General features: G+C 42.1%; 4 protein-coding genes across 6 annotated transcripts in view; all 4 read left to right on the top strand.

Moving 5' to 3' along the window:
• The first annotated feature begins 879 nt into the window (after nt 1-879).
• On the top strand, nt 880-6671 carry rnf183 (ring finger protein 183). Its single transcript, XM_071470600.1, has 3 exons — nt 880-1084; nt 1708-6105; nt 6212-6671. Exon 2 carries the CDS (start codon nt 1773-1775, stop codon nt 2727-2729), a length of 957 nt encoding a protein of 318 aa, XP_071326701.1. The 5' UTR covers nt 880-1084; nt 1708-1772; the 3' UTR covers nt 2730-6105; nt 6212-6671.
• Nucleotides 6672-8021: 1350 nt separating this feature from the next.
• mgat1a (alpha-1,3-mannosyl-glycoprotein 2-beta-N-acetylglucosaminyltransferase a) lies at nt 8022-11691 on the top strand. The gene is made up of 3 exons (XM_071470598.1): nt 8022-8254; nt 9195-10128; nt 10336-11691. Exons 2-3 carry the CDS (start codon nt 9496-9498, stop codon nt 11032-11034), a joined length of 1332 nt encoding a protein of 443 aa, XP_071326699.1. The 5' UTR covers nt 8022-8254; nt 9195-9495; the 3' UTR covers nt 11035-11691.
• Nucleotides 11692-13021: 1330 nt separating this feature from the next.
• sh3bp5la (SH3-binding domain protein 5-like, a) lies at nt 13022-21937 on the top strand. The gene is made up of 6 exons (XM_071470599.1): nt 13022-13725; nt 14727-14789; nt 15459-15587; nt 16844-17008; nt 18332-18505; nt 19767-21937. The coding sequence occupies exons 1-6, from the start codon at nt 13486-13488 to the stop codon at nt 20313-20315; spliced, it is 1320 nt and encodes a 439-aa protein (XP_071326700.1). The 5' UTR covers nt 13022-13485; the 3' UTR covers nt 20316-21937.
• gabbr1a (gamma-aminobutyric acid (GABA) B receptor, 1a) overlaps nt 18369-23250 on the top strand; it is a 76062-nt gene continuing 71180 nt past the window's right edge. Inside the window, exon 1 of one of the 3 annotated variants that reach the window (XM_071470595.1) lies at nt 18369-18505. The gene's annotated coding sequence lies outside the window, so the exon portion shown is untranslated. Of the gene's footprint in view, nt 18506-22594; nt 22956-23250 lie in introns of those variants that run through there. The other 2 variants (XM_071470596.1, XM_071470594.1) reach the window with 2 other exon arrangements.

Raw genomic sequence — 23250 nt, 5'->3', positions numbered from 1 at the left:
AGCTAGTAAAAGCCAGTACCAAACATGTTGAGCCTTATGTGTCTTTCATAGCAATAGTGATTTCGAAGTCCCTTCAGGGGCCCCTCACACTCACACAGCAGCATGTTTTTCTCAGATAAAGAGTGACGCATCACTCAGTTTCAGGAAGTGCTGTTTGACAAAGCAAACAGAACTGCTCTGTGTGGTTTTAATGCTGTGGATGTTTCATATGACATATTTAAATCAGTGCTGGGCTCCACATGGATTGTGCTGTCATGAGTTATTATCTCAGTCAGGGTTTATTCTCATACAGTGAAAAAGGGCCCAGATGAAAAGTGAGTGGTTATGGCTGTGCAGTGAGGAAAGGCTGAGCTACGCTGCCGTTCTTGTTTGGGTGGTAAACCCACAAAGCGACAGGTGAAGGTATGACAGGTATGAGGCCCTGATGACTGCTGTGTTGACAGTGCTGTACATTTGTCTTTTAACGCAGCGACAGTGGAATATTCCCAACAGTCACTACTGCTTGTCTTGAGTTGTCTCACGTAGATAAAAAAAAAAAAAAAAATCAAGCCACTGACACCAGATCTGATACTGAATGCGCAGTTACACTTCAAAGGCTGATACACAAAAACAAAGGTGGACTGATTTTAAAAAAGAAGATTGAGCTGTAATCACTGACAGCGCTGCCTTTAAGTAATACTGTGACACCAGTGTGATACAGCTTCTGCTGTGTGAGTGGACACACATGAGAATTATCTAAGTAAATGGCCTGATTATCTTCATATCCTACACAGACCGTGAAAAGCGCTGGCTCACGACAGCTAGTCCAACTGGTCCGACGAGGGAGAGGGAGGAGGAGGAGGAGGAGGAGGAGGGTTCAGAGGAGGCAGTGCTGTGTCACAATTAGACACAGGAGATATGAGAGGAAAGAATCTAACAGAGGAGGAGAGCAGGGGCTGCAGGGAGAGAGAGTTGAGTTTTTCTCTTCTTTTCAGTAATGAAGTTTGCTGATGTGCAGGTTGTTACTGCACTGATACACAGAGGGATTATTTTCCTGGTCAGATCATCTCGGACGACGTGATCCGACATTCATCTACCTCAGCAGGTCAGTGTGTGTTTGTGTGTGTGTGTGTGTGTATATATATTCTGTCAAATTAATTACTTCCTTATTCTTTGTCACAACAGACTAAAGTTTTTTTCCTCTGGAAAAGCACAGAATTCCTTAATTATCAGAAACTGTACATTTGTATCTAAACTTGTTGCAAATGTCAAAGTAGATTTTCTACAATTTGAAGAAAAACAGCTGCTAAAATTTGAATCATGATCCTCCTCTGGGTTAAAAAGTTAATGACTGACTATGAAAGACCGATGGGTATGATTGAATGTTTGCCATGTCATTTCAAAACAATGAAGCTGTGAGTGTCACCCTTGGTTTAGTTTCACAGGTTTAAGACAGCAGGATTGTAAAATCCTCTTGTACTAAAATCTATCTGACGCACTTCCAGCTCTGCAGTTCCTCACTACAGATGTGTTTGCTGATGATTTTCTGTATAGGAAAGCCTATTAAGCAAACACAGCACTTTAATACAATAGAGATGTTAGATAGTGAGAGGTTATTGCTTCATCATCATGAAACAGCGATGGTGACTGTGCAGGTAAATTCCAGCAGTTGGTTTCTTGCTCGCCTGGTTTCTGGGAAAAACTCATCCAAGATCTTATTTTCCACAGCTTCTGTTGGGAAAGTGGGAATCAGATTCCAGCAGGCACTCTACCTCTAACATCATCCCTCCATCATGAGCGATGACAGGCCCGAAGGGAGCCAGAGACAGGCCCCCAACGTCAAACCCAAACTCAGCCAGAAGGATAAGAACAGCAAGGAGGACCACTGGAAGAGGGAGTACCCCCCAAAGGTGAGGCGGTCTAGGAGCACCGACTCAGAGAGGGTGGAAAGAGGGAGGAGGAGAGAAAGAGACAGGCACCAGGGAGAGAGGAGGCAGCGTGGGAGGAGTGAGGAGGCCCGGAGACGAGACAGGAGAGAGGGGGACAGCGACCGGAGGAGGGTGAAGCCCCCTGAAAATGACGTGGAGGACACTGAGTGCGCCGTGTGCTTCTGCTCCTACGATAACGTCTTCAAGACCCCGAAGCTGCTGGCGTGCGGGCACACCTTCTGTCTGGAGTGCCTTGCTCGCATCAATGTGACCTCCCCTGAGCTCAAGACCCTGTCCTGCCCCGTGTGTCGTGAGGTGACCGAGCTCCCCCACGGCCAGGACCTGCCCCGCCTGGGCAACAACGAGGGCATCATAGGGAAGCTCCCACCAGAAATGCAGAGGGCACTGTCCATCCGCTTCAAACGCAGCAAGGGCAAGCTGCTCCTGAAGAACCCTCCTCCCACCAGCCCCACCAAGTCGAACATCCTCACCCTGCCTAAAAAGAGTCAGGATGCTCAGGTGACCGCAGGTGGTGACCTCCACTTGAGTGCAATGGAGCAGGGAATAGCGCCAGCCACTGTGGTGGACGTGGGCAGGCCTCCAAACAGGGTAAGAGGTCGCCTGCGCAGGTTGTTCCGCTCGGACCAGTGCTACTACGCCGTGGTGGCGTCCGTCATCACCATCACTGTGGCGCTGATGCTGGTGGGGATTCTGGCCTTTGTGATCATACCCAACGTGATGATTAACCGGAGGCCCGTTCAACCAGTGAACCAAACATCCTTCGGTACCCCAGCGCCTGGAGGGAGATTCATCACACCCTGAAGGGGCAGGGAGGGCGGGGATGTACAGACGAGACTAAAGTGGAGTGAGAGACTAAAACACACAAAGACTTGTTGTGGTTCTCAGTGATACTTGTGCCTCCCTTTTTTTTTTTTTTCCTCTTGGTGAGTAATGGTGAAGGAAACAGACTAAGCACTGGGACACGTTCAAGCTGGTTCACATGCAGTGACGTGAAGAAATGAAGGAAAACAAGGACAGCGACTTTTTTTTTTTTTTTTTTAAACGTGGGACAGACAGGCTTGAAGTTGCACATGACGCAAACAGGGCAAACTCGCATGTTTTGTTTTTTCTCTTTGGCGTTACCTTTGTGTTCTTTTCTGAGCACGTTTGTGATTACTGTGAAAGACAGAAAAAACTGTGTGTGAGGAAACTGCTCATAATGCTGAATAAGCTGTAAATGTTATAATGCACTAAACTCTGTGATGAAGAGTATCTTTTGATTGAGCTCAATAACCACTTCAGGGTTTCTAGTTCTTACAAATTGTGTTTATAGGCCAGCTCATTGTACATAGCCATAGATGATTTATATATTTGTAAGTATTTCCTCTTCACCCTCATCACAATTGACTTTGTTCCCCAGCGTATTATCAAATAAAAGCCTTTATGGAGACACTGACGCATGATGGCGATTCTATTTCAATAAGCTAATGTGGATTTCTTTTGAAATTTTATTTGGAAATTAAACAGTGGTTAGCTTGCTTTTACCTCTTGAGTTGTTTATATATCCCTGATTATGGTATAGTAAGTACTTCCTGTCCATTTCCCTGATGCTGATTTGTTTTGCCTATTTGAGAAACCTGCGGGGCTTCTTTAGACACCTGATACCCTCTAGTGGTGTAAACAGACTAGTTAAGAGGGCTGCTTAAACACTGAGTTTCTCCTCAGCTGCTTGGAGGCCGACAAACCAGTTTGACAGCAGGAGCCTCTTAACCTTTATGGCATTTTTTCCCCTGTTCACTCAGGAGGTTCAGCTGGAAAGTTTTAACAATGAGAGGAGATAAGTGATCGCCTGCAACATGCCAGTCAACTCTTTGATGTGGGGAGGACTAAACATGTTACAAATAAATCATGAAAGTCCACAACAAAGACAGGAATGACAGAAGGAACAGTCCAGTTTAAGCCTGTCTGACGTGCAGTCATTTAGCAGCTGAGCATTCAGTGGCTGCCTGAAGGCGACTTAAATAAATGTTGCATAGAGACAAATGGAAACGTAGGTGCTTTTATATAGAAATAACTAGACTATCGCACTCATTATACCTGCATGCCTCCAAGGACAGTGGAGAACAGCAACCATATTTACTGGAGTGCGATTTTCACGTATTTCTACTTGACCATTTCCATTTTCTAATCTATAATACTTGTGGTGTATAAAGTTCAGAGGGAAGTGTTGTACTACATTTATCTGACTGAAGTTACTTTGGAGATTAAGATCTTACATTAAAAAAAAAAAAAAAAGCACAATGAGCCGATCAGATTTTACCAATACCACAATGTAAGTATATTCCATTACAGCGAAAAAATCAAGCATTTACAAACATACATACCTACATATACATACAAAAGTAAAAAAAAAGTGTTGCCAGAAAAATGTACTCAAAGTATTAAAAGTCAAAGTAGTGATTCTGCAGAAAATTGGTAATTAGTTATTTAATATTGATGCATCAGTGATTACGCGGCATTTTACTGTTGTATCTGTTCAGGTACAGCTACTTTTAACTACTTTACATACAGTTTAGTCCAGTGGTTCCAAGCCTAGGGGTCAGGCCCCTCCAAAGGGTCACGAGCTGAATCTGGGGTCATGAGATAATCAGTGGTCAAGAAAAAAACAAAAACAAAGGTCTGCTACATACATTTGTATTGAGTGTTTGCTTTTTTGTGAATTATTGTAGATATTGACTTGTGTGTCTTTCACAGTAATTTGGTTTCATCTTTCACAATAAGTTGCACGTATAAGCTTCATCATATGCTGTTTAATGTAAAATCTGAAAATTTAGCAAATGTTAAGTGAAAAGTAAACTTTTCCCTCTGAACTGTGGTGGAAGGGAGATGGAAATAAAAAAAAAAGTAAAGTACAAGTAGGTTACCTCATAACTGTACAGTACTTGAACAAATGATCAAAGTTTTCAGCTTAGGGAATAAAACATGATCTTTGTTATAGATTTAACCATTCAACAGTATGAAGCTATTTAAATGACAAGCTGCAACATTTAAATGTTGTGTGGGAGCCTATATGCATCAATAACAACGCAATTACGCAATACAGCAGTTACACAGTGGCTTCCATATGTTATAATGCTCTGAAAGGGGTAATTCTGTATAATGAGTAGCCTACTTCAGTGCATTCTGTTGATTTTACAGTGTGTTATTCCCAGGGCTGCTTATGACTACTTTTTCCACCATTGCCCAAAGGCCCACCCCCCTGAACCTCCCTTTGTGACTATCGAGGCAAATATGGTCGGGTGGACCAGACCAGAAAAGACCCCCACCCCCCCACCCCCTACCCCAGATTCACTCCTTACGCAAATTAACCTTTATACGTTATGTGACAGCTTGGATAGACACGGAACATTAGAGACTTAAGGTCTCCACAACAGGAACCGGTCAGTTGTGGATATTATCGGCCACCATGGCTTCCACTCCCTCCGCCTCTGCCTTGTCTGCCGTTCTCCGGTGTCGGGGGAATATCTGGGCCCGGAATCCGCCGACCAAGCGGCCTGCCGCCTCGGCGTACAGCCTCGGACTGGCCGGCGGGGCGCTGCGCGACTCTCCAGCTGAGCGCAACCGGTCGAACCACACGTCAGCGTGGGAGTCCTTTCTCCAAGGAGAGCATTTCTTGGTGGGAGGTAGACTGACTGTGGCGTACAAGTCGCCCCAGGGGAATGGTAAAATGTTGCGAAAGAGATATTTCAGGGAAATCAATTATCCAAAACGGGACGCGCACTCAGCTGCGCCGTGTGTCCAAAACGCGCTGGTGCGTCAGCTGGCGCACAAACTGACACCTGACCTGGCTGTGATAAATAAGTGCTCTGAAATAATTCAGATGATTAAATACGACACCTACGCTGCGCACATCTGTAAAATATTGTTTCTTAAGGAAATCAGTGAATTCCCGGCTGGCGTTTTGAAAGTTTCCGTAACGTCCCCACGTTTTTTGGAAAACACAGGACAGCTACCGTCTTTCGTCTTAACGGGGTGGTCAACGCTGAAGAGCACCTGCTTATCCTTGACTGCCCTGGTGTCACAATTTATGTTTTTGAGGCTGGCGGTGTTGTGGAGGTGCAGCAGCAGCTCTGGTGATGCGCCACAGCATCTGCAGTGCCAACAGGATGAGAAAATCATCCAAAACTATGTCCTGCAGGTGAGTGTTATCTAAGACTTATGGTAACTGCACGATTTTAAAAATAGAAAACATAATTTTCATGTTAGTTATCTTAGTAACTATAAGAATTCATTCCCTCTTTCAGGCAAATGGTCAGATCCACAGTCCCACTGCCCTCACCTCCTCCGAGGACAACTCTGGCTGTGGACAGAAGATCACAGAAGACAGACCTGACTGAGAGAGAGTCCAAGGCCTCAGATCACCAAACTGTGATCCAACCTTATTTATTGATTTTAACTTTCACAACACACAACATCTGGACTTCAACCCAGTGATAGAGGATTGATGGTTGTTTTTCAGGGTTTTTCCTTTGCTTTAAAGTTACCCTGTAAATCAGCTGTACTGACTGTTGCCCTACATTTAACTTAAGCCTCCTGGTGTGTAGTTCAAATAATGGTGGTACATCTTATTTTTGAGAGTAGGCCTACGCTTTCCAAAAGCTTTCCAAATATTGTGGAATAAAATCTCCCTTTGGAAGAGTATACAGTTTCATAAAATGGATATATTGAAGTCAAGTCTGAGTAAAAACAGGTGCTTATTCTTTCCACTTGTGTCTTGAATGTGTTTTTTCCACTGTGAAATATATTAGATTAAAAATATAGAGCCTTGCAAATATTCAGTGCCAGTACAAAGTCGCTTACATAAATTGGTGTCACCAGTTTTAAGGATGTGGTCTAAGTGTGAATGTCATGATTGCTATCACTGAAATACAGTGGTAGGAGAAGTAATTAAGATCTTTCACTTAAGTAAAAGTGACAGAAGTGTTGTCAGCAAATGTACTTAAAGGATTCTCAAGTAAAAATACTCACATTAAGCAGAGTAGCACCTGTTAGTATTACATTATGGGCTATTGGCAGTGATAGGGATGTTTACTATACGTACAATTACTCGAGTACTGTACTTGTGGTGGAGTGTTGAGGTACATGCTTCACCTCAGTATTCCCATTTTATGCTACTTTATACTTCTGCTTCATTACATTGCAGAGGGAAATGTACTTTTCAGTGCTCTTCACTTGACGGCTGCAGACACTTTACAGAATATAACTTTACATATGAAATAAATGATCAGTTTCTAAAATATGACACAGTCAGACTACAGATTAGACTACCCAATGGTAAACAGTCAACATCTCAACCAACAATAATGGTAAACTGTTACTTCCACATTGATGCATATAGGTTATATAACAACAATTCAATAATTTAATATATAATAACATGCTTGAGTAGCCTTTTGAAGTACTCATACATAATTTGAGTATATCTATTTATGTCATACTACACTGAAAACATTGTACTTTTTACTCACTGCATTTATTTGATAGCTGTAAAGCTACAGATGTAATAAAGCATGTAATCAGTTTCACATTCACAGCCAGACATGCCACGTTTACTGCTTTTTAAAATCTATATTTTTGTTGTTTACTTCTTTTAAGTTAAAAAAAAACAAAAAGAAAATATGTGATTTGTCTAAACTTTGGCAAAAATGCATTAAAAAAGCAAAAAATAGCATCCTCGCAGAGCCCCTCACCCCCACGCCGTTATATTATCTGGTGTTTGTTATCAGGTAGATGCAGGACGCAGAATACATTTTCCTTTTTCCTCCTGACACGAATGCAAATTACATGAGTACATTTCTCCACAGCCAAGCCAGAAAAAGGATAATGTTACAGTAACTAGGTCTATTTTTAATAACCCCCCCCCCGGCCCCTTTATTACCACATGTCGACTGCAGACAATAAATCTTTATAGAGACATCAAAAGTCGCTGTTTTTGTAATAAGCTCCGCAGAGAGCAGCTCTGACGTCAGCTGTTGTGTCATTTCTCAAGGTGACAGTTGGGGCGGGACTTCCTGTCGCTGCCTCGAACCAGGAAGTCGTCGTGTTACTTTTTCTCCTCCTCCTCTTCCTCCTCCTCCTCCTCCTCTTCCAGCCCTGTGAGAAACAAGAGAAACTAACGCGGACATTAAGTTGCCCTTAGTTGGCTGGAAAACTACCCGGAGAGCATTTTTGTTTTCACCCCGGCTCCAGCCGTGGTGGCGGTTTCCGTCGTTTAACTTTTACCGGTTGTCATCGAAGAAACGGGGGAAGAAATGGCTGCGGGAGAAAGAAGTGGCCGCGCTGTCACGGTAAGGGCTAATTTTCAGCCCGCTCCTCCTCAGAGCTTCAGTATTTACATCTGCCGAGCTGCAGGGAGGTAGAAACTCAGTGTTTGTAGTTATTTTACACAGAATAAGTCGTTGTTTTTGGCGCGTTTGGGGAAGCAGCCACAGGTGATAAAGAGAAAATCGATCAGGGACAGTTGGGTGATTCATCACTCCGGATCACATGAACTTCCCACGAAATCGAAATTAGCATGTGCTTATCTTATGTTGGGTTATCTTCACTCCGTGGTCGCTGGTTATAACAGACATTCAGGGCTGCAACACGTATTTATTCTTGCATTATTGTTTTCTCGATTAATCGTTTTTGATATATGATAAAACGATCAGTTGATTAGTTGAGCAGCAGAAAAATAATTAGCAACTTTTTTCTGAAAGTTGAGTAATCTTTCCAGTCAGTTGTCAAACAAAAAATGAGAGAAAAAAAACAACACATTCATCAGGCCCTAGCTTGTGAAATGACTGTTTCTCTTTGACTTCTATTATTGTAAACTGAGTATTTTGGAGTTTTTGAACAAAACAAAACAAGACATTTTAACACTTCAACTTAGATCCTGTGAAGCTGTGGTTAATTTTGCTTGTTTCCAGTCCTGACATGTCAGAAAATAGTGAACATGCCCACTGCAGTCTCCCAGAGTCTAAGATCATGTATTCAGATATACTTGTTTTGTTCAACCAGTGGTCCAGAATGCAAAGATAGTAATTTTACTGTCATATTTTGCAAAGAAATTCTTATATTTGTGACACTGGAAAACCATTTTTGCTTAAAAATTATTTGAGCGATTGTTTGAGTGTCAAAATAGTTGGAGATTCATTTTCAGTCAATTGACTAATCGATGAATTGAGTAATTGTTGTAGCTCATAAATCTACATTTTCTCAAAGTACATTATGTTTTTGTTGTTTCAGATGGAAGAGGATATTGAAAGTTGAGACTCTGCAAGAATCACAGCTTAACTCCAAGATGAATCCTGCCCCTCCTCATGTTTCATCCATCCTCACCGTCATTGACACTGTATTGTGTCCTTACAACGTTAGTAACCGCACAGTGAACCAACAAGGTGCGACTCTGCGTCTCTGATTATGCACTTGTGATGATACACAGGCTGCCCTTCCCATATCCCATTCCTATTGTCTGTAACAAGGACAAACCTTTCTATTCAAACCCTGTCCTCCTGACCCCCCTTCCTTCCCTTTGAGTTCCTGGGCCATGCTCCGCAAGAGAGGCTCCCTCATTCTTTGTGGTACGTTCCTGTTCATCACCTGGAACGCCATACTGGTGCTTCTGCTGAGGGGCAGACCCCCACCTGGGCAGCCGGGTGAGCCTGGCCAAGAGCAGAGTGAAGTGGCTCAAAATCCTCCTAATGATATGGTGGGAGATGTGCTCCGAATGGCAGACACGTTTGAAGCAGAGCTGGAACTGCAGAAACAAATCCTGATCGAGATCCAGAGTCACCAGTCACTGTGGGAGTCATCAGACGGAAACAAACCAAGGGTTGAAGTCCCCCGTGAGCCTGTCATTCCTATCCTGGTTATCGCCTGTAACAGGGTCACAGTGAGGCGCTGTTTAGACAAACTCCTGCAGCACCGTCCTTCAGCAGAGCTTTACCCAATCATTGTGAGCCAGGACTGCGGACATGCCGAGACAGCTGAGGTGATCCGTTCGTATGGAAATCAAGTAACTCACCTGAAACAGCCGGACTTGTCAGACATCGCTGTGCGGCCAGAGCACAAGAAGTTTCAGGGTTACTACAAAATCTCCAGGCATTACCACTGGGCCCTCAACCAAGTGTTCAAGACCCTTTCTCACTCCTCTGTCGTGATTGTAGAGGATGATTTGGAGGTAATCATATTGGCACTTTATGTCATGAAATTGATTCAATTATTGCTTATACCTGAAAGCCCACTTATAAATGAGTAAATAAACATTGCACAAGTTCCATATTTTACAGCTAATATGTTCTCATATGCTTACTTGCTGTACTTACTTTACAGTTGATTTCACTTGTTGGCATGTGTGACAAATTGAATTATTCATCTGCTACTCCAGGTGGCGCCAGACTTCTTTGAGTACTTCCGAGCCTTGCTGCCACTCCTGAAATCCGACCCCAGTCTCTGGTGTGTGTCAGCCTGGAATGACAATGGCAGGGATGGCTATGTGGATCCTGGCAAGGCTAACCTGCTCTACCGGACAGACTTCTTTCCTGGTCTCGGGTGGATGCTCCTGAGGGATACATGGGAGGAGTTGGAGCCAAAGTGGCCCGCCTCGTTCTGGGACGACTGGATGCGCCAGCCAGAGCAGCGTCGCAACCGTGCCTGTATCCGCCCAGAGATTTCACGGACTTTAACGTTTGGTCGGCAAGGTGTGAGCCTGGGTCAGTTTTATGACAAGTACCTGCGCTATATTAAATTGAATACCGAATTTGTGCCTTTCACCAAGTTAGACCTGGGTTACTTGAAGGAGGAGACGTACAAAAAAGATTTTGAGAAGGAAGTTTACAGTGCCCCTGTGGTTACATATGAAGATGTTAAGCAGGGGCAGCTAAAAGGACCCGGGCCTTTCCGCCTTCAATACTCAAGCAAAGACAGTTTCAAAGTGATGGCCAAAAACCTGGGAATCATGGATGACCTGAAGTCTGGAGTCCCAAGAACAGGATATAGGGGTGTTGTCAGTTTCATCTCCAGAGGAAGGAGAATCTACTTAGCCCCTCCTCCAGGATGGACCCAGTATGATCCGACCTGGAGCTGATAATCCAGGAGAAAGCCTATGTAAAGTGGCCTTTTTGTAACTTCTAAATATCAACTGTGGAGAGCAATCCAGACCAAAGAGTGATGTCCTTAAACCTTCCCTTGGATCAAATGATAATTTAGTTCATTGTCTTTGATAATGCAGAATGGATTGTCCCTCTTTCTGGTGTAGGGATCATTGCCAATGCTACTCAGGTCTTTTTCATTATTCCAAAACAGCTCTTACAGTGTAGGGTGCAGTCTAAACAGATTGTTAGACAAAACTGCTGTAATTCACCAGAGATCTATTTTTATATTATGCTGATTGTGCACATGACATTCATTAATGCATTCAATGCAATTACCTAATTTGCCACTTTTGTTTAAATTATTTTAAATTTCTGGTAGCCTATATGAACTGTTTATGTCTGGTATGAATATGAAATCATAATCTGTGGTATGGTTGTTTATGATGTTGGCGACTCGTGACAACTGCAGTATAATCTGTCATTTGATTCTCTTTTTTGTTGTCCGTGAAAATCAGTTTTTCTTGCTTCCATTTTAATTTCAAATAATTTTATGAAATGATTCTTCAATGTTGTACTCATGCAGCTTTGTTACCTTGCAAACTGCAACATGTATCTGTTTGTATATTTTTGGAATAAAAAAAATACACAATTTTGCTTTGTAATTACTTAATTTGGTTCACCTATACACTATTTTCTCAGTTACAGTATTACTAGTTAATAATATCCCTTTAGAGAATTGTTACAAACTCAGGGTGTGCAGCCAAACAGCCAAACCCACAAAACATTATTTTAAATTCTAATACAGTTCCCAAAGATACCAAATATGTGAGGCTGAATTATGGGAAATCTGTTTTAAAAAAAAGATGTAATATGATGAAATGATAGAGTCATTGAAAAGTGGGGTCATTGGTTTGAATATTTAACAGTGTTCAGATACAGAATATAGCTAGTAAATACAACCCCAGCAGCAACAGAAATTAAAATATGAGCCTTTCTTCAAATGTCAGTGCACTGTTTTATTTCATGAAGTTAAAAAGACAGAAAAATGAAACTCTATTTGTGGCATGTGCAAAAGTCTGGCCACCCTACTAAATCAATACCTAGTAACCCCCCTTTGGGAGGTATCACAGATTGCAAATGCTTTTTGTAGCAGCTATGAGTCTTTCCATTCTTGATATAGGAATTTTCACCCACTCTTCCTGCAGATCGGTTGAAGTTCTGCGATATTTTTGTTGCACTGACATCATGTTTAAGATCTACCCACAGATTTTGAAAAGCTTCAGCTTGTGTTTCTTGGAGTAGTGCATGGTAGAAAATTTGATGTCTGCTCTGGATCATTGTCCTGTTGAGGAAGCCAGCCTCTTTTCAGTTTCAGTTTCCTTACTGACTGCAGAGCATTTGCATCCAGAATTTACTGATATTGAGTGGAATCTATTCTTACTTCTATCTGTGTAATGTTTCCTGTGTCACTGGCTGCCACACGACCGCAAAGCAGAATATTTCCACCTCTATGCTTAATAGCTGGCACAAGGGGGGTTAGTAAGTACTAAATTAGAGGGGTGCCCAAACATGCCACTGTGTTATTTATTTTAAGGTCATGAAATAAAAAGTAAGCATCATCATTTGAACAAAGGCTCTGTTTGCTGCCATGGTTTTATTTTGGTTCTTTCACACACACACACACAAAAACAACAAAATATGTAACTAGTCCAAACATATGACACATGCAAGGTAGTTTGGAATTAGATGACTTTAAAGTTTCGTCCGGACAAACAAACAAATTGGAAAAACTACAGCATTAAATAGACATCTAATGAGGATCAGGACGTATATAATATATATATGTATATTATAAGGTCTGAAGATACGTCCACGGTGTACACTTGTCACTCGTCACAGGAGTCAAAGAGTTTGTTTCACCCACCTCGTAGCAGTGAGTGGTGTCAATATCTACGGTAGCCGTCGTGGCCCAAACGTTGCAGCGCGTCCCTCTCAAAACTAGTGGTCGTCTGTTTACTTCACGATGCAATGATGATGTGAGACCGAAACCGCTAGCTAGCTAGCCTAGCTAAAGTGAGGAAGAACTGAAAAGAGATGGAGGTTAAAACGCATGGTGTTGGGGGACATAGTGATGGACCTCCTTTTACGTTTGATTTGTGTTCTCACCTGTTTGCTGTAAAACAGCCGTTAAATTCTCACAACGGCTTTAGCCTGTTAGCTTGCTAGGCTAGCTCCAGTGGGTTTGTGTTTCGGTGTGGTTTGTTATGGCAGATTGGAAACTCCTCAACACTCACCACCTCTGGGATTATTTTCTAATTTATCCCTGCTTAATAATACTCAGTCATTGTTAAAAAAGACAGGGCTTGTAGGTTAGTAAATTAGCCATCACGTCCGCTGCTGAAGCCTTAGCTAACGCTGCTGCTAGCGAAACCGTCTGGCCTGGAATGGAGCCAGGTGACTTGCGGGAGAGCCCCGCCGGGTCCGGGGAGTCAGATACGGGGGATTGGAGGGAGGTTATTCCCGGTGGGGATGGGAATGAGGAGGGCAAAGCTGCCGAAACCAATGGACCAACACTTGAATCGGGGCACAGGGACACCAGCGGGGAAGGCGAAAGCGAAAAACAAAAAAGCGTGGGAGAGCAATTGCACAGTCCCTACGAGGAGGAACTGGACCCCCGGATCCAGGTATGAGAGCCAGCGGCTGATGTTTGTTCTGCTAGTGGTCATTTAACCTCCATCGAGATATTAATAAACCAGGTTCTCATGATTAACTATTGTCATTTACTTTGCGTAAATTTCTATTACCATTGCACTTTAAAAGGACAGCAGGCCCACTTGTATCTGCAGGTATTGAAAAGCACTGAATTCGGTTTCCTCACATAAAAGGCCTCAAAGTATTAAAGTCTTGAATTTCATTTACAGAGAGGTTGACTATTTTTTCCTGCCAGCCGTAGACGCCAGCGTTAGTTGTAACTTTAGGCTGTCGGGAAACAGATGCTCATCGACTCTTACTTGACAAGTGTCGATTTTATCAGTATCTTTAAAATGCCACCTTCGTGTCCATTGCACAATAACATACCTGGCAAAGATGCTTCGTTCCAGTTTGTGCCTTTCTTGCATAACATTACAAGGAAATGCAACCTTATTGCATTTGCTTGTAATGATATTTCATGTGATACACACTCGAACTAACTTCACTCAGGCTGTTTGAGCTCAATAATTGATTGGCAACAGGTTACTTTAGATCCCCCTTTCTGGCATTTATAAGCACCATATCAACACTGATAAATGGTTTATTACACATTACAATGTAGTTGTATTCAGCAAGAGGGACATTTTAAGTGTTAATTTATGTACAGTATTTGTTCACAATTATAACTTCTCCTATGAAGATATGTTTTCTGTTCTTACAGCTGTCTGCTTTAGTAAATTGTCCTTCATCATCTGTTTGTACAGCTGCCTCCACTTACGTGTGCCCACATGAGGGACTGTAGTTGTTGATGATTGAGTACATTAAGAAACAATTAAATCTGCTTACAACCACATTAAAATGTGTTATAAACCGTTAATTAAATGTTTATATATTGCTCATGTATGCTAAATAGGGCCACGTAAAGTGAAGTGCCGCCAATTTACTTTTTGTAGTTGTTAATGGGAGCGGTACATTCTTTTTCTTTCTCCCACAGGAAGAGTTGGAGCACCTCAATGAAGCCAGTGCAGAAATCAACAGACTAGAACTGCAGCTGGATGTAAGTAGAAAGTAGTTTAATAGACAGACATTAAAAAGGCACTTTTGATAATCGATTGTTCACATGTAAAGCAAAAATGCCACACGTCCTCTGGTTCCCACCATGAATGTTTCAGGATTTCTCTGTTTTTGAATCATTGTAAACTGAAAGTCCTTGAGCTTTGAACTGTTGGTCAGACACCAAGATGTCACCTTGGGTGTGAGAAATTGGGATTTGTTACTTTTTCCTGACATTTTATAAACTAATCTATTGAAAAATAAGAGGTGATGCAAATAATTGTTAGCTTAATAAAGTTCTGTCTTCCACACATGACTGATAAATATGTAGAATAGATTCAACAAAAAATCTTTGATTTTGACAAAACAAAACTCACGAGGAATGTGAAAAAACATTTATTGCCACTCTGGGAATAGCTTGAGTCTGTTTCTGTTGCTACTTTTTTTATTATTCCACCCAGAGGGTGCCAATCAATATGATAATTTTGTTTTCAATATCTTTTAGGCATAACATTTGGAAAAGTGAGAACTCTTAAAATGGAAAATATTTTTGCGCTGATAGTTTGACACTCAGTGAATTGATTGCTGACATCCAGCCATTGTCCTATGTAGAATCGAATCATTCCATTATAGGTAAATCTAATTTTGTCATTTTCATGCATTAACCATCCAGGATGCCAGATCAGGGTACCGGAAGATCCTAACAGAGTCTGCCAGGAAGCTGAATGCTCACAGCTCTCAGCTCGGCGGCTGCATAGAGAAAGCAAGACCATACTATGAAGCTCGTCGCCTTGCAAAAGAGGTATACACAAACAACATGTGCTTATAAATGTGTCCCATTTGTTTCAAATACTGTTGTTTAAAAGATTTAGGAAATCTTTTGTGTCAGAAATACAGTTTACCATATTTAAATTTAGTTAAGTTTATATAGTGCCGAGGCACATGTTTACCATGGCACCTGAGTTCTAACCTCACTGTAAGCAAAGCTTTCTGCAGAGTCCTGAGACCATGCACTTAATCCCTACTAGATCCAGGTGTTCTGCTGAGAGCAAAAAGAAACTATTGGACCTGTCTGGCTTGCAGTTGGTCATTATGAATCTGCATGAACTAAATACAAACATGCAGCATAGTTCATTTAAACAAGACCTCACCCTTTGGTCTTCTTCCTGTTAAGCACTAGGATGCATCTTGAGAGTGAGATGATCACAAGTAGAAAGCTCTCAAATACAGGAGTAGCTCCCAAAATACATTGTAGAAACGCTAGAATCTAATTGTCCAGGCAGCATTTGGAGGTGGTCAGGGTGCATTTGTCCACACACGAAGTGTTGTGTTACTGCAAATGCTGCACTGAAGATTTCCCAGAGTCATTGTCAGTGTGGATATAGCATCATAAATTCTCTGCACACTGTTCTTCACCGATGGCAAACAACACAGACAAGATTTAGATGGCCACAACTTTTCTGTATCACAGTGATACAGTGTCGTTGTCGTACAAAGTTCCCACCACACCCAGAAAAAGTGGTGTGTTATCGTTATTATGTTGACTAATGATGACGGCAGAGGGCCGCACTCAGTGACAGGAAACCACTTTATTTACAGAAGAGAAATGTTTTCAGTCGCCCGTCTCTCAGTTAACTTTGTGTCTCAACATGTAAAAGTGAATCTGAGCATGTGATCACATGTGGTTATTCAATCTGCATGTGCCAGGTGAGAACTGCAGTCTATCTTTAGTGGATATAGGCCTCACACACACAATCTGGATATAAGATACTTGTTTTGGTCCTGTAGGAGCCCTAGCTGTGTGAGATTTGCCTTATGGGAAATTGTAAACAAAGTTAAAAGTTTTTGAAAAGCAATTTTCTTGCTTATCTGTTATTAGCCCAATCAATTTACTTTAATCAAACTTGGAGCATTTTTAAAAAAAAAAATTAAAAAAAGAGATTTACAATTGCAGTTTAACAGAGATTTGACTGTAATTGGATTGAACAGAACAAGGGGCCGTGTCCTTGTCAAATTCTACTTCTGTAAAGCGTAATAATGTTTGTGTGCTCTCCGTAGGCACAGCAGGAGACCCAGAAGGCAGCTTTGAGCTACGAGAGAGCGGTTTCTATGCACACAGCTGCCAGGGAGATGGTCTATGTGGCGGAGCAGGGCCTGATGGCTGATGGCAAGAACACCCTGGATCCCACCTGGCAGGAGATGCTCAACCATGCAACCTCTAAGGTAACAAAAAGAGGAGGGAGACATTCTCCAAGACCGTGGCATCATAATTAGGAATGACCATAATTAGCATTTTTTATCAATAATACTTCTCTTACTCAGACTTTATTGATATTCCTATCAGTTGTCTTTTATCACTAGAAAATTATCATTTTTTTAAATGTATTTTTGATTTATTATGATCCTCCCTTTTCCTGCTGATATGGATTGACTGTACAGCTGGTAGAGGAGCGAGGGGCTGGTTTGGGAGGGGGGACTGCTAAGTCAGCCAGAAAGTCTGATCTCCTCCACAGCCTCTCTGCTGTGCTGTCTGCTCTGTGTGTGTGTGTGTGTGTGTAAGTGAGAAATATATGAATGTAGATACTGATATTTGGCATCCATGAACACATTCACAAACTGAGTAACAGTTAGACAGAGTAGACAGCTAGTGAAAGTTTGTTCCATCTCTCTAACAGGTAGCCTGGCTGTGGGGTGTAGGTGGTGTTTCCTTTACCCTTGAATGTTGAAGAATGAAATAACCTTTGAAAATATTTGGGTCCTGTAGACTGTAGAGTCAGATAAGCCCTGCCCTCAATCAAATAGCAACACAAGGTGCATTTCCAGTAACCTGCTTAATGTGTAATTTGAAATTTCAAACTTCAAAACGAGTAATGGAAACACATCCATCCATTATCTATACTGCTCCATCCATTATTTTTCTTTAAAAAAAAAATGTATACGCTTGTACGAGGTGGTTTTTCAATATTTTGCAAAATTGAAATGGAAACACTATTTTTGCATTCAGGCAGCCAGTTCCAACCGAGAGGCGGATGCTGGAAATCCTTTGTCACATTTAATTGAAAGGATATCATGCGAGGAGAAAACAAAGATTTATTTGCATAACATCACTCAGTGGAAGCACAGACAATTTGCAACTGTGTTTTGTCAACTTTTCTCAGAAGTCATTTCTATCTTGCGCAAAACTGCAATGGAAACCCAGCTACAGAGAGCAGACGAGAGGCCAGTTATACGTCAACAAATTACACCAAACTGTTTTCCACTCTGCTGATTTCATCATAACTCACTGTTAACTTCAACACTTTAGCAGAGAAAGGAGGTGGGCATACAGGGCCTGACTCACTGTTGTTGAGTTTTCTTACAAACTTTAGTATTTGAATGAAGACAAAGGTTTATGTTTTATACCCAGTCTTAATAAAATGACCTCTGCTTTGTGTGTGTGTGTGTGTGTGTGTGTGTGTGTGTGTGTGTGTGTGTGTGTGTGTGTGTGTGTGTGTGTGTGTGTGTGTGTGTGTGTTTTAACACCCTGCTCCTGTGTGTCTCTCGCAGGTGAACGAAGCGGAGGAGGAGCGACTCCGCAGTGAGAGGGAGCACATGCGCGTCACGCACGCCTGTCAGGAAGCTGAGGCTCGGGTCCAGATGCTGCAAAAGTCCCTCAAAAGAGTCATCCTGAAGTCCAAGCCTTACTTTGAGCTCAAGGCCCAGTTCAACCACATACTGGAGGTAATGCAGACGAACAGAGCCCAGTGGCCCCTCTGTGTTTTAAGTAGATAGAAGATCTTCTGTGCAGTGTGTCCTGCACTCTGTTACTTCCAGTTTCCCATTCTCACAAAAACAGTTTCTCCAGATTCTCCAGACTAAATTTTGATTCACAAAATCCTGGACTGATTTGATTCAGTTCGATTGGACTTCTGATGGTTTAGTTACATCAGATAAACATCGATGTTGCGTAAAGTGCTTCTCAGATTTTGGCAACTAAAATTTCCTCTCCATTCAACTGTTGAGCAACACTGTTGTTCAATCTCATTGAAATGATATACAGTGCACATTATCATCTTAATTGTAAACACATTTTGTGGTTATAAATATTTATTTTATTTGGAAATTGCAGAGCAACAAAAAAGTGCATTAAAGTGCACCACTTAAAAGAGTTTCATTATTATGCATATTTAAAAAAGAAAAAAAATACAGCTACACATGGACTGTATGAATCAGCTAAATACAGACATCCACTTTAATGATCGTTGGAGCACAGACAGGGGAGGAACTGAAAGTCTGCTCACTAACTCATCTGCACTGTTTGTGCTGACAAGACATCAGCCTGATATCTGCAGACAGCTGCTAGTTAGCATTAGTTAGCCAGCAGGGACAGGCTGAATAGAGTAGAATCCACACACTGTTCACCCGACTTCCACAGCCTCCATCTCAGAGCCAGAGATAATAAGTCTTCAACAAACAAGCAGAGCTCAGATCAGTGTGAAGTCTTTTTTTGTGTCTATCCCCCTCATAGATGCGAGTCAGCTAACCATCGTGAGTCACGACAGTCTTGTAAACTGCAGTGGGTCTGTGGGTATCTAACAGATTACAGGACTGTTGTGACTCAAGCCGCCTCATATAGCCAGCTATTATCTGTTACTTGTTCTTATTTGTGCGCGTTGTAGTAACTCCCATCATGCAGCCCCAACTGAACATTCATGTTTAATAAAAAAAAAAAAAAGGGGTAACTGCAAAGACCAAGATCTCAGAATTTTAAGAATAAATGTTAGATAATTCAAATAAAGATCATGACTAATTTGATTTTAATTTTAATTTTGTTTTTATTAGCCCCAGTTGTAAATATGCTGCTGATTTCACAAAAATGCTGTAATATACTCTTGTGTCTCATGAATTTACCAGAGGTCAGTGGTCGTTTTCTTTTCTGTTTGGCATAAAATCAGTGTTGAAATGGATGATGAAAGTTGCTGTGCCCTCTGTGTGACTCCAGGAGCACAAGACCAAAGTGCTGCAGCTAGAGCAGCACGTAGCCAAAGTGAAGACCCGCTACTCCATCGCCCTGCGAAACTTGGAGCAAATCAGCGAGCAGATTCACGCTCAGAGGGGGAGGGACCAGGCCGAGGGAGGGCGCCCCACTGTGTGCGCTGGGCGAAGCCCCCCCGTCGGAGCTGAGTCCGACATCAAAGTTCAGGAAGAAGGTGGAGCCTGCGGCGGCAGTGGGGCGACTGGGAAAGATCGAGTGGATGCGGCCATTGACCTGGTAGAGAAATACAAGGAGAAGGAGAATGAAAAGGAGAGGGAGCGAGCGGGGTCGGATTCCCTCTCGGTCTTCAGCCTGCAGACCATCGCTTCCGACTTGGAGAAATACGACTCCATCGAGCACCTCGGGGACCTCAGCGATGTAGGGAGCGTAACTGGGGATGAGGTGGAGAAAGAGAGAGGCGGAGTGATGGACAGAAGAGACAAGCTGACGGAAACGACCGCCAAAGAGCGCCAGCAGCAGTTTTACAAGCAGCACCACCGAAGCTTCAGCTTGTGAGGCTGCCGCACTGATAACTGATCTAAACACTGCAAAAGTAAAATGTGAATTAGCAAAAAAAAAAAAAAATACAAATGAGGGTAAACATCCCTCACACATAGTTACCCACCAAAGTATAAGACAGTGAATTAGCTGCAAATGTTAAAACTGGAGTGCTGCAGTTGTGGGTGTATGATACTTGGTGTAAATAAGCACACTTAGGTTGACTGACAACATGTTATTCTAAAACTGACACTGATCACAGTTAACATTGAAGCCTAGTTAGAACACTACTGGACTCTACAGAGCTTGCATCCCTCCAGGATATGTATACTGTATATTCACTCCCTCCGAGGGACTCTGGGTAGAATTTGTTCCTTGAGCATGAAGGAGTGATGAAGAATGATCAAAAGTCCCATTTGAACAACGAGACCGGAAAAAAACAAAGCCCTCCATTCCAGTCGAGTCAAATCTTATCAGCGACTGCTTCAAGGTAGAGAGGTCACAGGGTCTCTCCCCACACACTGAGATCCCCGCTCTCGTCCACCCTCGCTGAGTTAGTTTGCAGGGAAAAATGACAAAAACGATTTTGTCGGTGCAGAGTGAAAGCATGTTTGAATTCACATTTCATATATTTATTTCCTGTAACATGCTGCAAGTAGCGCTTGTCTTATTTTTCGGCACGAGAGAATGCGTTTTTTGAAAATTCCTGAAATGAAGAACAGAGCGAATGGAGCTGAGTCCGAAGAGGATAAAGACTCCGTTTGACTGTTTCCACTCCGACAGCATGCACTCCTAGTTAGCTGTTTAAACAGACATTTATGACATGTATTCAGGGGCTATATGCTGAAACAAACTCTGACACAATTAAAGCTAAGATGGTGAAGCTCAGCCATGTTTTTTTTTTTTTTTAAATGTCTTTATGCTGTAGTGTTTTGCTGCAAAAGCCTTTCCCAAATTTGTATTATTTGGACATTGTTTACATTTGTATATGTAGAATTCTTTGGGAGAAAATTCCTCTATGTTTGCCTTTTTTTTTTGTTTTTAAATGTGCCCTTCTTGTAATTTGAAGTGTGCCTTGACACAGAACAAGTAACCAATTTAGCATGAGTAGTACTCTGTTGTAAACTCATCTGTAGTTCTGTTAGGAGCCATTTAAAGAGCAAGTGTGTGTCCTGCAGTGATTTTTAAAACATTTTTAATCAACTGACTCACCCAAGCACCGAATCTGATGAGACTTGAAGTGCTATTAATTATTATTATTATTCCTTATTTTTTTCCAGTATTCTCCTCTTTTATGATATTATACTTTGATTGTCAAAGGGTATAATGCAGAACAATGAAGTCAAGAAATGACTTGTAAATGTATGTAATTATTACAAAGCTGGAAGATATTGACGTGTACAGTTACAGTTGTGTTGCTGATTTAAATATTTGACAATTTTGTTGTACAGATGTTCCGGATACCCACAGTTGACTGTGTGTGTGTGTTTAAGTTTATCTGAAACACCTCTCACCATCACCTCTGTCTCAACAACTGGTCCTCACCCTTTTTAATGGCATTTGTGAATTAGTCAGAATGTCCCTCACTGTTTCCAATTGCTGCATTGTCATACCTATAATCAATAAAACAGATCATACTTCTTGGGCTCCTGTGATTCCCATAGTTTCACATTAACTTGGTGTCTTGTAGGACTTGCTGTGGGTCTTCCTGATACGAGAAGAGGGACAGTGAGAGACAGTGAGGGGTTATGTCTTCCACAGCCTTCCCTCAATTATTCAGCAGATGTATAAATATGAAGCAGGATGCTGATCTCAGAATAGATGACAGAGGAGGAGCAGAGACCAATGGTGTAAAAGGGAGATAAAAAAAAAAGAAGTCGAAGGCCTTTGATTTAATAGATGACCAGTGTTGCAGAAATGACTGATTGCTGCTCCGTTGACTTAAGCTGTGAAGGGCTTTGGAAAAGGGCTTAACAATGTAGTCACTGTTAATACCACAGCGCCATATCTGCACCTCCACCCGTGTCTAGTCTTCCTGCCGTGATATAATTATTCACGGTGGGATAAATCCGCAAGCTTATCATCAATCCAAAGCCTCCTCTTAAGATTCATTATGAGATTTTGCTGTTGTGGGCCGAGACCTCAGCGCGTTTCATCTTGGGAAGGAGGAGGGAGAGGAAAAAAAAAAATAAATGCGTGAGAGAGGGACTGTTACGCACGGTGCGTCTCCATCATGACGTCGTGAATTAGCTCAAGATTGTAGAGGAGGGAGGGGGGGTTGGGAGGGGGGGTGGAGAGAGAGAGAAAAAGGGAGGGGAGTGTGGTGAATCGGTGTTTCGTCGTTTATGGGGATGCGTTTGTATATAGTGCATGTATATTTTTTGTATGGATTTTTGTCATTTGTTACCTTTGCCATGCGTAACTGCAATACATGGAGACAGCCCGAATGAGATGCGTTTTGTTTTTGTAACAGTCTGTTTACGCACGGAGCAGCTTGCACATTTATAGCCATATTATATACAGCCATAAAAAAAAAAAAAAAAAGAATCGTTGCAAAGATGCATTTTTTTACCAAATAATCCGACACTGGGCTTTCCCCCTGGCGGGTCCGACCCGGAGGACGAACTGTTATCCTGACAGAGCGCATCGAAACTAATAGTAAGTACACATGCTACAGCTTTGCTCCAGGCGGCTAGATGCTACTGTTACTGTAGGTCGCAATATTAGAATAGATTTATTGAGAAAATGCTCAGTTTTCCTCAGGCAGATGCCAAAATGGGTTCCTTATTTTTGTATGCAAGGGCCATACATTTTCGATGGGCACAGGCCAGATTTGTTTTTGAGTTCCCTCTCGCAAGAAACAAGTCACCATCCTGCCTGCATTTGCCTTCTTATGCTTCAAAAAGAGAGGATAACAGCCTGCTTTTGCTGGGGTGTTTTTTTTAAGCAACAC

The sequence above is a fragment of the Trachinotus anak genome, unplaced genomic scaffold (genome assembly GCF_046630095.1).
Source record: "Trachinotus anak isolate AG129_WGS33_773 ecotype Australia unplaced genomic scaffold, CSIRO_AGI_Tana_v1 ptg000032l, whole genome shotgun sequence".
In the NCBI taxonomy this organism is placed as follows: domain Eukaryota; kingdom Metazoa; phylum Chordata; class Actinopteri; order Carangiformes; family Carangidae; genus Trachinotus; species Trachinotus anak.
Note: the sequence above shows the minus strand (reverse complement) of the source record. Positions and strands in the feature narration are given on the sequence as shown.

Bases quoted from the DNA above. Each gene is read 5' to 3' on its own strand.
- sh3bp5la (XM_071470599.1), top strand. From the start codon at position 13,486: ATGGAGCCAGGTGACTTGCGGGAGAGCCCCGCCGGGTCCGGGGAGTCA. The intron at 14,790-15,458 runs GTAAGTAGAAAG...TTAACCATCCAG, and splicing joins GACTAGAACTGCAGCTGGAT to GATGCCAGATCAGGGTACCG. The intron at 18,506-19,766 runs GTAATGCAGACG...GTGTGACTCCAG, and splicing joins AGTTCAACCACATACTGGAG to GAGCACAAGACCAAAGTGCT.
- rnf183 (XM_071470600.1), top strand. From the start codon at position 1,773: ATGAGCGATGACAGGCCCGAAGGGAGCCAGAGACAGGCCCCCAACGTC.
- mgat1a (XM_071470598.1), top strand. From the start codon at position 9,496: ATGCTCCGCAAGAGAGGCTCCCTCATTCTTTGTGGTACGTTCCTGTTC. The intron at 10,129-10,335 runs GTAATCATATTG...CTGCTACTCCAG, and splicing joins TTGTAGAGGATGATTTGGAG to GTGGCGCCAGACTTCTTTGA.